This window comes from Rhinatrema bivittatum, chromosome 2 (genome assembly GCF_901001135.1).
Source record: "Rhinatrema bivittatum chromosome 2, aRhiBiv1.1, whole genome shotgun sequence".
Taxonomy (NCBI): Eukaryota; Metazoa; Chordata; class Amphibia; order Gymnophiona; family Rhinatrematidae; genus Rhinatrema; species Rhinatrema bivittatum.
Genome location: NC_042616.1, coordinates 681,081,706 through 681,095,089, shown reverse-complemented (window position 1 = coordinate 681,095,089; position 13,384 = coordinate 681,081,706). Strand labels below are relative to the sequence as shown.

Below are 13,384 nucleotides of genomic sequence, written 5' to 3'. Positions count from 1 at the left end.
ATGTTTGTCCTTCTCTTGCTCTCTCTCTTGTCTCCAATATTTCTCTCAGTAGGGATGTGCATTCGTTTTGAATTTATGCGCAATCCGCAACATATAGGTTCCTATTCATTGCATTTGTGGGGTTCAGAAACATATGGCAAACCCCCTCGTATGCAACGTATCATTAACAAATAAAACCCCCACCCTCCTGACCCTCCCAAGACTTGCCAAAAGTCCCTGGTGGTCCAGCAGAGGTCCTGGAGCGATCTCCTGCACTCGGGCCATCGGCTGCCAGTATTCAAAATGGCGCCGATAGCCTTTGCCCTTACTATGTCATAGGGGATACTGGTGCCATTGGTCGGCCCCTGTCATATGGTAGGAGCAATGGACGGCTGGTGCCATCTTGCTACCATGTGACAGGGGCCGACCAAAGGCACCGGTAGCCCCTGTGACATAGTAAGGGCAAAGGCTATTGGCGCCATTTTGAATACCGTTAGCCAATGGCCTGAGTGCAGGAGATCACTCCAGGACCCCCGCTGGACCTCTAGGGACATTTGGCAAGTCTTGGGGGGGGGGGGGTCAGGAGGGTGGGGGTTGTAGTTAAATTTAAAGGGTTGGGATGGGGTTTTTTTTAACTTTAATGGGAAACGAATATCATATGTAACTAATGGACGAATCGGGGTCCCCCGAAAACAGATGCAACGGATTTGGATCCCGACGAATACGAATACCGAATCGGACGAATCTGTCCCTGCTGCACATCCCTATCTCTCAGCTGCCACATCAGTCTCTCTCTTGGCATTCCCAGCATAATATTCCCAAATCCCAAAGAATGATGACACGGGCTCAAGGGTCCCAACATTAACATATCCTTCCCCACCCCTTGTGTTAGTTTTCCCCTTCTTACTCTCCTCCCACCACCAGTATCTCCCTTGTACTCATCTCCTCTTTCTCTCTTCTCTTTCCCACATCCCTCTTAATCTCTTTCTTTTTCCCTAAAACCTCTTTCCCTCCAGTGCTCTCTCTGGTTCTTTTACATACACCATCTGCCATCACCCCTTTTGGTCTCACATACCCAACCCTCTTTCCTAATATTAACCCCTAGAAACATTCACACTCTCTTGCAGTGCCCTCCTGTGACCTTCTTCCAAATCATTTCTCCTCCTAATTTCCCCTTCTAATTATCGTCTTTTGCTTTCTCCCTCCAACCACACCATCACATCTCTAGTTTTTGTTCTGTCATCCAGTTCCACCACCCCTTTTGGCTCTGTTACTTTCCCTCTCCTCTTTCCCTAATTCTATCTCACCATCCGTTCCATCTTCATTACTTATTTCTCTCTGTCACCCATCCTTACCCTCCCTCATCTTCTGGCTCTCACTCACACTATTACCAACTCTGCCAATCATCAAGACTGACTTTCTTGCACCTGGCTTTTTCACACCCCTCTACTGCCTTTCCCCATTTTTTAACCCATTTATCCCATCCGTGGCTTTCTCAAGTTCCCTCCTCTCCCCCCACATGGCTTTCATAAGTACATAAGGTTTGCCTTACTGGCTCAGACCAAAGGTCCATCAAGCCTAGTATTCAGTTTCCAACAGTGGCCAATCCAGGTCATAAGTACCTATCAGGATCCCAAAGGGTAGATAGATTCCTTGCTGCTTATCCCAGGGACAAGAAGTGGACTTCTGCATCTCTGCCTTAATAATGGTTTATGAACTTTTCCTCCAGGAACTTGTCTAAACTTTTTTTAAATGCATTTACAGTAATAGATTTCACCACATCCTCTGCCAATGAATTCCAGAGCTTAGTTAAGTATTGAGTAAAGAAACATTTTCTCTTATTAGTTTTAAATATATTGCCTAGTAACTTCATTGCTTGTCCCTAGTGTTTGTAAATTTTGAAAGAGTAAACAATTGTTCCATTCCACTCATTATTTTATATACCTCTATCATATCTCCCCTCAGTCATCTCTTCTCCAGGCTGAAGAGTCTTAATCTTTTTAGCCTTTCCTCATAAGGGAATTGTTCAATCCCCTTTATCATTTCGGTCATCCTTCTCTGTACCATTTCATATTCTGCTATATCTTTTTTGAGATGTGATGACCAGAATTGCACACAGTACTTAAGATAAGCTCATACCATGGAGCAATTCTGCATGCCTTTCCTAATAATTCCTAGCATTCTATTTGCTTTCTTGGCTGCTGCTCCACACTGGGCAGAAGATTTCAATGTATCATCAACAATGACGCCTAGAACCTTTTCCTGAATGATGATTCCTAATGTTTAACCTTGCATTGTGTATGTATAATATGTGTTGCTCTTCCCTAAGTGCATCACTTTGCACTTGTCCATGTTAATTTTAATTTGTAATTTGCATGCCCAGTCTCCCAGTTTTGCAAGCTCTTCTTGCAAGTTCTCACAATCCTCTTGTGATTTAACAACTTTGAATAATTATGTGTAATCAGCAAATTTGATCATCTCACTCGTTGTTCCCATTTCCAGGTTGTTTATAAATATATTAACAAGCAGTGCTCTCAGAAAAGATCCCTAGGGCACTCCACTACTCACATTTTTCCATTGGGAAAACTTACCATTTAGCTCTACTCACTGTTTTCTATCCAGTTCTCAGTCCACAGAACACTACCCTCTATCCCATGTCGTTTTAATTTCCCATGAAGTCGCTTATAAGAACATAAAAACATAAGAACATACTATACTGGGTCAGACCAAGGGTCCATCAAGCCCAGCATCCTGTTTCTAACAGTGGTCAATCCAGGCTATAAGTACCTGGCAAATACCCAAAAACTAAGTCTATCCCATGCTACTGATGCTAGTAATAGCAGTGGCTATTTTCTAAGTCAACTTGATTAAAAGCAGGTAATGGACTTTTCTAAGAACTTATCCAAACCTTTTTTTAAAGACAACTATACTAACTGCACTTAACCACATCCCTGGCAACAAATTCCAGAATTTAATTGTATGTTGAGTGAAAAAGAACTTTCTCTGATTAGTTTTAAATGTGCTACATGCTAACTTCATGGCGTGCCCCCTAGTCCTTCTATTATCCGAAAGAGTAAATAACCGATTCACATTTACCCGTTCTAGACCTCTCATGATTTTAAACACCTGTATCATATCCCCCCTCAGCCGTCTCTTCTCCAAGCTAATCTCTTTAATCTTTCCTTATAGGGGAGCTGTTCCATCCCCTTTATGATTTTGGTTGCCCTTCTCTGTATCTTCTTCATCACAACTATATCTTTTTGGAGATACAGTGACCAGAATTGTACACAGTATTCAAGGTGTGGTCTCACCATGAGATGATACAGAGACATTATGACATTTTCCATTTTATTCACCATTCCCTTCCTAAAAAGTCCTAACATTCTGTTTGCTTTTTTGACTGCCGCAAAACACTGAGCCAACAATTTCAATGTATTATCCACTATGACGCCTAGATCTCTTTCCTGGGTGATAGCTCCTAATATGGAACCTAACATCGAGTACCTATAGCATGGGTTATTTTTCCCTATATGCATCACCTTGCACTTATCTACATTAAATTTCATCTGCCATTTGCATGCCCAATTCTCCAGTCTTACAAGATCCTCCTGCAATTTATCACAATCTGCTTGTGATTTAACTACTCTGAATAATTTTGTATCATCTGCAAATTTGATTACCTCACTCAACGTATTCCTTTCCAGATCATTTATAAATATATTGAAAAGCATAGCTCCCAGTACAGATCCCTGAGCCATTCCACTGCTCACCCCCTCCACTTAGAAAATTGTCCATTTAATCCTACTCTCTGTTCCCTGTCTTTTAACCAGTTTGTAATCCACGAAAGGACATCCCTACCTATCCCGTGACTTTTCCTAGAAGCCTCTCATGAAAAACTTTGTCAAATGCCTTCTGAAAATCCAAATACACTACATCTACCGGTTCACCTTCATCCACATGTTTATTAACCCCTTCAAAAAAGTGAAGCAGATTTGTGAGGCAAGACTTGCCCTGGGTAAAGCCATGCTGACTTTGTTCCATTAAACCATGTCTTTCTATATGTTCTGTGATTTTGATGTTTAGAACACTTTCCACTATTTTTCCTGGCACTGAAGTCAGGCTCAATGGTCTGCAGTTTCCCAGATCGCTGCTGGAGCCTTTTTCATATATTGGGGGTTACATTCGCCACCCTCCAGTCTTTAGGGTACAATGGATGAGGGACTTTATCAAATGCTTTCTGGAAATGCACATACACTATATCAACTGGCTCACCTTTGTCCACATAATTATTTACTTCCTCAAAAAAATGTAGCAGATTGGTGAGGCAAGACTTCCTTTGGCTCAATCCATGTTGGATTTGCCCCATTAAACTATGCCTATTGTTTAGCAATTTTCTTCTTTATGATAGTTTCTACCATTTTGCCTGACTCAATCGTCAGACTCATTGGTCTGTAGTTTCCTGGATCATCCCTTGATCCATTTTTAAACTCTACAGCCTATTTCAGCCCTCCTTGTCTCACTCTGTTTCCCCCACCCAAGCCCTGACCCCAGTCACACCTATTGCAGAATAGGTGGCAGCATGGAGTTTGGGAAGAATAAGATGGTAGACAGTCCAATTTGCAATGCTGACTTAAGGGAAATGCAGAGGGAAACAATATTCAACCCACCTTCATCTCCCCCCACAGCATAGTCTTCCTTGTGCTACTCCTCTCCTTTACTCATTACCACCCCCAGAAGCATTCACCCCATCTTGCACCACTTCTCCTTCAAGCTTTCACATTAGTCATCTCCCACAACATTCATGCACTCCTTCCCAAGTATTCATCAGCTACATTCACCCCTTCTCCCTTCACCCCCTTTCAAAATTCATCCCTTTTCCCTTGCCACAAATAATTCTGGCCTTCCCTGGGTTCTGAGTGATTCCCTCCTCCACTGTGCTGACAGCTGAATCCAGAGACTTGGGAACACAGTGAGCTGCTGGACCTGGGGCAGTGTACACTCCAGTCCAGGGGCGGATTGGCCTATCGGGGGATTGGGCATGCCCTGGTGAGCCGGTTAGGTTGGTCACGTGTCATTTCCTCTCAGACTCGCTGCTTTCTTTGTGGCTCAACTGCACTAGTAGTTAGTAGGGATGTGAATCGTTTTAGGACGATTAAAATTATCGTCCGATAATTTTAATATCGTCTTAAACCGTTATGGAACACAATACAATAGAGATTCTAACGATTTATCGTTATAAATCGTTAGAATCGTGAGCCGGCACACTAAAACCCCCTAAAACCCACCCCCGACCCTTTAAATTAAATCCCCCACCCTCCCGAACCCCCCCAAATGACTTAAATAACCTGCAGGTCCAGCGGCGGTCCGGAACGGCAGCGGTCCGGAACGGGCTCCTGCTACTGAATCTTGTTGTCTTCAGCCGGCGCCATTTTCCAAAATGGTGCCGAAAAATGGCGGCGGCCATAGACGAACACGATTGGACGGCAGGAGGTCCTTCCGGACCCCCGCTGGACTTTTGGCAAGTCTTGTGGGGGTCAGGAGGCCCCCCCAAGCTGGCCAAAAGTTCCTGGAGGTCCAGCGGGGGTCAGGGAGCGATTTCCCGCCGCGAATCGTTTTCGTACGGAAAATGGCGCCGGCAGGAGATCGACTGCAGGAGGTCGTTCAGCGAGGCGCCGGAACCCTCGCTGAATGACCTCCTGCAGTTGATCTCCTGCCGGCGCCATTTTCCGTACGAAAACGATTCGCGGCGGGAAATCGCTCCCTGACCCCCGCTGGACCTCCAGGAACTTTTGGCCAGCTTGGGGGGGGCCTCCTGACCCCCACAAGACTTGCCAAAAGTCCAGCGGGGGTCCGGAAGGACCTCCTGCCGTCCAATCGTGTTCGTCTATGGCCGCCGCCATTTTTCGGCGCCATTTTGGAAAATGGCGCCGGCTGAAGACAACAAGATTCAGTAGCAGGAGCCCGTTCCGGACCGCTGCCGTTCCGGACCGCCACTGGACCCGCAGGTTATTTAAGTCATTTGGGGGGGGGTTTCGGGAGGGTGGGGGATTTAATTTAAAGGGTCGGGGGTGGGTTTTAGGGGGTTTTAATGTGCCGGTTTTGCGATTTTACGTTTTTTCGATTTTTCACGATTTTTCACGATATTTTACCCCCCCAAACGGCAACAATACGATTCCCTCCCCCTCCCAGCCGAAATCGATCGTTAAGACGATCGAGGACACGATTCACATCTCTAGTAGTTAGCTCCTTGTCTTTGCGTGCAGGTGTGCTGGGCTTCAATTTTAGAGGGAGCAAAGGCAGACTGGTACTTGTTGCAGGTAAGCCAGCACCCTGGTGACCCCTGCTTGCTGCATTTTGGAAAAAAAAAAATTAAACCCTGCTCTGTTTTCCAGTCAGAGCACTGCCTGCCTTTGGCCTTCCTCTCTTTGATGCTCCAGTCAGAGCTGCAGTGTCCTGGCCCCAGCCCACCTTCCTGTCTCTCCCACCTCCTTTTTTTTTTTTTTTTACTAAGTGGATGAACTATCAGCCTCAGGGCCCTTGCTAGGGAGAATAAAAAGCAGGCTATTACCAGTCCTGGAGTAACAGAGCTCTGTTTCCATCAGGTTGAAACTGTCTGCCTCTAGCCTCAGAGACAGAAGAAGGGAAAATAAGGTTGTGCAAGCACTGATAGGCAGTACTGTGACTGAAAACAGCACTGCCCTTGGGACAAGAAATTGAGCTTTTTTTTGGCCTCAGTGAATCCAGTAAAGTTTAATTAAAAAAAAAAAAGCTGTGAAGGAGAGAAGGACTGGCTGGCGCCATCACACTGCATCTCTTGCACTATCACCAGGACAAGAAAGTGCTGCAGAGCCCAGCAGCTGAATGTACCTGAAGGTAAGTTAAGGTTACCTGCAAAACAAAAAAAACTGGGGTGGGGGATTGGGGGATTAAAGCAGGAATTTGAGGATTGGGTGAAGGTAGGTGTGAAACTGGGGAAGGGGCGAGCATCCCTGGTGTTGGAGATTCTTGGGTTAAGTCTGGGAGTAGAGGCGTATGTGTTCCAGGTCACATAATGTACCTCTCTAGGGTCAGCTTGGTGTGCTTTTTGGGAGTCATTGAATCACATGGGCCTGTTTAAAAAAAAAAAAATCCCCTGGGCTGATATTTTCCTACAGTCTGCCCCTGCTCCAGCCCCTCTTCTCCAGACAATAGAGCCCTCCACTCCAGTCAGCAGGTGGGGTGGGAGTGAGGATGGGGAAGTCTGGAGCAGGGAATTGACTGCTCTTCTTTGCTGTCTTGTCAGTTCCAGCCTCCCCCTCCCCCCCTCTACTTCTGTTTTCCACTGTTGCTGGCTACAGCCAGGGGTTAAGAAGAGAAAAGATGAGCAGAGAACCGCATCTGATCCCTGCTCCAGCCCCTCCCTTTTGTCTCTCTGGTAACTAGTAGCACTGTGAAGTAACAAGGGGAGGGACTATATTGAACTGTTGCTCTCTACTCTGCTTTTTTGCGTGTGCTTCTGCTCCAGCCTCTCTACTCTTGTCCTCTACAGTGATGCTCGGTTGCCATGTGGCCAGGAGGCCAAGAGCTATATTTTGCACATGAAAGATCCACATGACTTCCGAACCACAGGTTGGCCACCCCTATTCTATCATGACCTCTAGTACTAAATTAGCTAATTTGGCAGAAGAACCTTTAAGGTGAATTTTAAAAACTTGGCGCGTGCCAAAATCAGGAAATACACATGCATGTAGGGCTTATACGTGCCCGCCATATTTGAAAAGCCACCTACATCCATCTATCTCCCACAGCGCACACAACTCATCTGTTTTAAAAGGGGGCATGGTTTGGGCGTGGTCTGGGTGGCACGTGGGCATTCTGGGCAGGGCCAAGAGATGTGCAAGTAAATACTCACTTGAGCATACACTCAGGTCCAATGCCTTATAAATTTACTTGTTATGGGGGAAGTGTAACTTAAAAATAAACCCCAGCCGTTTCTGACAGATCTAAAGGGTCTGGGGAACAGGGGGAGTGCAGGCTATTAAACCAAGGGGATTTTGGGGACCTAATTCTAGACTGGGCGAACTGCTGGACAAACTGGTGAAACTGGTCATGGCGTTGATGCACGCTGGTTACAAAATACCCTGACTTATGCAGTAGAAACCCGATTTATGCAGCTAGGCATGTGAACCCTTAAAAATGCACGCACTTGTGCTGGCGGCCAGGCTATTTTATAACGTGTACCACCGAGAAGATGTACACACTCAGTAGCCCTTTCTAAACTCCTCCTATGAAACTCCTTATTTATATGTAAAATCAAGGGTCGGGACATATGAAGTCTCACTAGGTGACAACAAGCATGGCATGTTGGTGGAATCTCTTATAGAGGGTATGTAAGCTTCTGGAGGTCTCTAAGTGACGGTAGGCTTTAAAAAATGAAAACTGTAAGAAAACTTAAGCTGAACCAATGTAGTAGACAGAAATACTATTTATTACCTTTCTCCTTTCCTCTGCAGCTTCCAGTTTCTTTTGGATCTCCTCCAGGGAAACATCTTTCTTCTTTGGAGAGGCTAGAATTCGTGGTGCTTCTGAGACAGGAGATGGTGGCTTTAAAATCAGTTCAAAGGCCTGGCCGGAAGCCCTTTTGTTAATTTGTTTAACTTCCATATCTGAGGAATAAATATTTGAAGATGATAAATGTAACATTTTCCTAAATAGCAAAGTAAAATGAGATATTACATACAGGCAAATCATTTGAATATATGAATGGATTTATTTACCCTCATCTAAAACTTGAATTTGAACAGTCATTACACAAACTTCAGCACTCACTTAATAGCCTTATAGTAATTGTCCTATAATTTTCTTAATTTATTATTGGAATATTGATACATTGATACAGCAATTTATATGTGACCAGTCAGATGTAGTTGATGCCACAGAGTCAGCTGCTTACAGAGTGGTCAATGACATCATAAAGTCATGAATAAAAGGCCCCAAACCTGTATTGGTAACCCTGCAGTCAGTTGGATTTTCAGGCTTTCTATAATGAATATGCATGAGATAAATTTGCAAAAATGGGGATCTCTAATCTAAGCAAATTTATCTCATGCATAAGCATTGTTGATAATTTGAAAACCATGGTGTTACCAGGGCAAGTTATGTGGAAACCCCACCACTGACAAGTGAATAGTGAAAGTCTACCATTTACCTTTTTCATGACCATTCTGTATTTTGGCCATTACATCAAGTAATATTATTTTATACAGAGATGGTAGACTTTCACCGTTCACGTAACAGTGGTGGAGTTTCTACATAATAACAATGGGGCCGATGCAATTTCGGGCACTGAGCTCAGCTTGCTGCTAAATGCATGGTTGGATGTGCATTATGGACATGCTAGGCATACGCCCAATGCAATATTGGGATTAGCATGTCCAAAACATGCGTCCATACTGGCTCTTTACTAATAGTGCTCATCACATGCAAATACCATGTTAATGAGATAATTAGCTAGTACCCTCGATGTAAAAAAAAAGTGCACCCAATGGGGTACATTTTAAAAAAAAGCACGAGCATGTACTTTTGTTCGCACATCAGGTGCAAACAAATGTACGGTGGATTTCAATAGATATGCGCATAGCTGCATGTAGCCATGCGTATCTTTTAAAATCCGGGGTCGGCGCGCGCAAGGGGGTGCACATTTGTGCACCTTGTGCGCGCCGAGCCCTGCGCGCGCTGCCCGTTCCCTCTGAGACCGAAATCGGAGTGGCTTCGGAGGGAACTTTCCTTCTGCTTCCCCCCACCTTCCCCTCCATTCCCCTACCTAACCCACCCACCCCAGCCCTATCTAAACCCCCCTACCTTTATCGCAAAAGTTACACCTGTCTGAAGCAGGCGTAACTCGCGCGCGCCGGTGGCCCGCTGGCGCGCCATCACCCGACCCAGGGGCTGGTCCGGAGGCCTTGGCCACGCCCCCGGAACGCCCCCAGACCGGCACCACACCCCCCGGAATGCCCCCAGAATGCCCCGAACGTCGTGCTGCCCCGACACACCCCCCTAGCAAAGCCCCGGGACTTACGTGCGTCCCGGGGTTTGCGTGCGCCACCGAGCCTATGCAAAATAGGCTCGGCGCGTGCAGGGTTTTTTTTTAAGGGTTACACGCGTAACTTATGCTAGTAACCCTTTTAAAATCTGCCCCAATGTGCACATTTTAACTCTCAAAAATTAACACCAGCCCAGAGCTGGTGTTAAGTTTTGAGGCACCTCAAGCCATGCTCAGAAAAACAAAAAAAAATACAGCTTTTCTGTGATTTCTCCTACTTAATATCATTATGATACCAAGAAGGAGGAACTACAGAAAGCGGTGCGATCCCTGCCGGCTTTCGCACCCAATAGCCCCATTATAAAAGATGGGGCTATTGGGCGCGAAATGGGCAGCGAAAAGGCTCCTTACCTTTTCGCGTCCACGCTGTCTTCGCGGCATCCACCCCAACTTCTCTTTTTATGGGGCAGACGCTGCCCCGACTCCGCCCCTTTTTAGCTAACACACGCGAAAAGGGACTTTTCGCTTGCGCTAGCTTTAAAAAATGACCCCCTTAGGGCCAGATGGAGTAAGGGGTTTCTCCCATTTTTGTGTCTATGAAGAAAATGGCCATAAATGGTTCCATAATCCAACAGTTTGGTTCCTCAATAGGATGGTCCTATTCAGGGCCAAAACATCAAACTGAAGATATATTAGATGTCTTACATTTTTCAAATTAATATTAGTGTCTCACTCACAATCATACATGTCCATCTGGCCTCTGTGCATTGACATCACCTGCATAGATCATAATGATTTCAGGCTCTTGGAAACTACAATGGTGACCCTTCATTCCCTATTTCATAGATTTTATTTAATGACCTTTTTTGATCAAATGAAGCATTTAAAACTTATCAAAATACCTATGGAAGATGGCAAGGAGTTTTGCACTTTAAATTTTGTGAGGTCTATTCTTAAAGTACTCTAGACCTTATTCAAAAAGGACTTTTTCCCATTCATTGCCTACAGAAAGAAGCACATTTTTTTGAAAATGCTAAACTGTGTCTCATTTTGAAATATACTGTGATTAGTCCTGAGCAGCTGATCCTACTATTTGTAGTTTATTCTGCTTATGAGATTTTAATTTGCCATTAGGACCAATTGATAACCAGGGTAAACAATAGATAATCAATAAAAGCAAACAACAGGCAAGTCCATTGTCAAATTACAGTACTGACCAGATAACAATTGAAACTAAGACATTAAAATATATATAATTTATTTTGTATTTGTTTGCATGCCAATTTCCAGCCCTTGCCTGTTTATTGCAGTGCATTTAGGGGCAGATTTTAAAAGCCCTACACGTGCCGAGCCTATTTTGCATAGGTTCGGCGACGTGCGCAAGCCCCGGGACGCGCGTATGTCCGGGGTGGGGCGTGGGCGGTCTGGGGCGGGGTGTGGGCGTGGCCAGAGGTCTCCGAAGGGCCTCTAGGCCCAGTGCCGGCGTGCGCAACCTTTACCTGCCCAGAGGCAGGCACAGCTTGTATAATAAAGGTTAGGGGGGGGGTTAGGTAGGGGAAGGGAGGGGAAGGTGTGGGGGAGGGGGGCAGAAGGAAAGTTCTCTCCGAGGCCGCTCCGATTTCAGAGCGGCCTCGAAGGGAACAGGGAAAGCCATTGGGGCTCCCATAGGGCTCGGCGTGCACCCCCTTGTGCTAGCCGACCTCGGATTTTATAACATGCGCGCGGCTGCGCACACATGTTATAAAATCAGGCATAGATTTGTATGTGACGGGTTGCGCGCACAAATCTACGCCTGTGTTTAGGTATTAAAATCTGCCCCTTAACGAGTAGGCTGATTTCCATTTTAACTCACCATCATATGTATAGATATTTAGGTTGCGAGGTTCAGGGTAAAAACAGGAACAGATCAGGGACAGCATGGACAGCTCCTTCATCTTCTCTTTGTAGGCTGAAATAAACAAAAGGATTATGTTAGCATGTTAAAATGTCTCTTCCTGTTTAAAGCTAGGTTCTAGCCACATTGGTGAGGAGTAGGCTCTGAGGATTTGCATTGGACTCTCTGGACCTTTCCCTGAATCACTTACATATCTGATGCCCACTCCATGAGTTATTTCCGATTTAAAAAAACACATAATCAGCTGTAGCAATATATATCCATCTTCATCAGTATTATTAGCTATATGTCTTGAGATAGAGACCCAGTCTCTTGGTCCTGACAAGGTACACAATCATGAGACTGTGAGCGTATGCTACTTTCCAATTCTATGGTATATTTAGGCATGTGCTTATCTAAGGACAAATAGCTAGTATTCTACAATTTCTAAAATAAAGAGGGGTTTTGATTACAAATTGCACTATATCTTTCATCATTCCTCCTAACGTTATCTCAAAAAGGCAAGTTGTAGAGACAGATTAGACACTGAACCTGCACTGAATCCAATTGTATTAGCTGTTCAGCAAAGCCACTATAGATCAAGGCTTGATGTAAAGATTAGATGAGGCATGAAATGCAAGCCATATGAGGATCATATCACTTTGACCTTCTATGACTGTATTTATATTGATCCTTTTTTAGATTTCATTAAAACATAGGCTGTGTTGTTTTGTGAAGGTTAACTTTATTTATACTGCTTTTGATGTGCTACACATAGAGAGAGCTTTCTTTATGACAGCAATCTGTCAATCTGAAGCTTATGTATTAAACTGTCAGTCATCTCTTTGCAGGCAATTGTATTTGCAATGTATAAAGAGCATAGAAGATCTATTTGTAAAACAAGATGGAGGTTATATCATCCTGTAACTATTGATCCCAGATTACTTTAATTTACAAAGTCAACTGTAGAGGTTGTTTTCTGAGCTCTGCTTGTTTAATTAAAGTGACAATCCTACATACCCACTGCCAAATTCTAATTTATAGTGAGGATTTCATTAAGTGAAAATTGTCTCTTCCTAATTAGCAACAGGGCAGCAGCTGGAGACTATGAATAGGAAGGTGCATGAAGCCTACAGTACCTGAACGTAATCCTTTTGGAGTGCCGAAAAGCAGAATATAAAAATCTAAAATAAATAAATAAACAAAAGATTAAATAAATAAATAAATGCAGGAAGGGATGAGGGAGAACGAATAAGAAAGAAGGCTGTAAAAATATTCTTGAAAAAAAAAAATGAAGCAAGTATATGGAAACCTGTTCTTTGTCACTGTCAAGTGTATCACAGAGTCTATAGTTAGAAATCTGATTGCTATCTTGCTCATGGCCTATTAAATATTGTTTTGTTGAGAACCATAAGGCTACAAAAGATGACAAAGCAGAAACAAAGATAGAAGGAACTCGCAGGAGTGAATGGCCTCATGATCTAAAAAGGAGGGCTACTCATTCCAAATGA

General features: G+C 44.3%; 1 protein-coding gene and 1 long non-coding RNA gene across 2 annotated transcripts in view; one reads left to right on the top strand and one right to left on the bottom strand.

Annotated features, from left to right (window-relative positions):
- Window positions 1–13,384, bottom strand: part of STMN2 (stathmin 2) — a 179,442-nt gene that overhangs the window by 49,548 nt on the left and 116,510 nt on the right. The window contains exons 2-3 of the mRNA XM_029591525.1: window positions 11,853–11,948; window positions 8,452–8,624 (exon numbers count right to left, since the gene is read on the bottom strand). Coding sequence (XP_029447385.1) covers window positions 8,452–8,624; window positions 11,853–11,948 — 269 coding nt within the window. The remainder of the gene's footprint in view (window positions 1–8,451; window positions 8,625–11,852; window positions 11,949–13,384) is intronic.
- LOC115085465 lies at window positions 6,748–8,597 on the top strand. The gene is made up of 3 exons (XR_003854853.1): window positions 6,748–6,852; window positions 7,508–7,587; window positions 8,472–8,597. It is a non-coding gene; the product is annotated as an uncharacterized LOC115085465 (long non-coding RNA).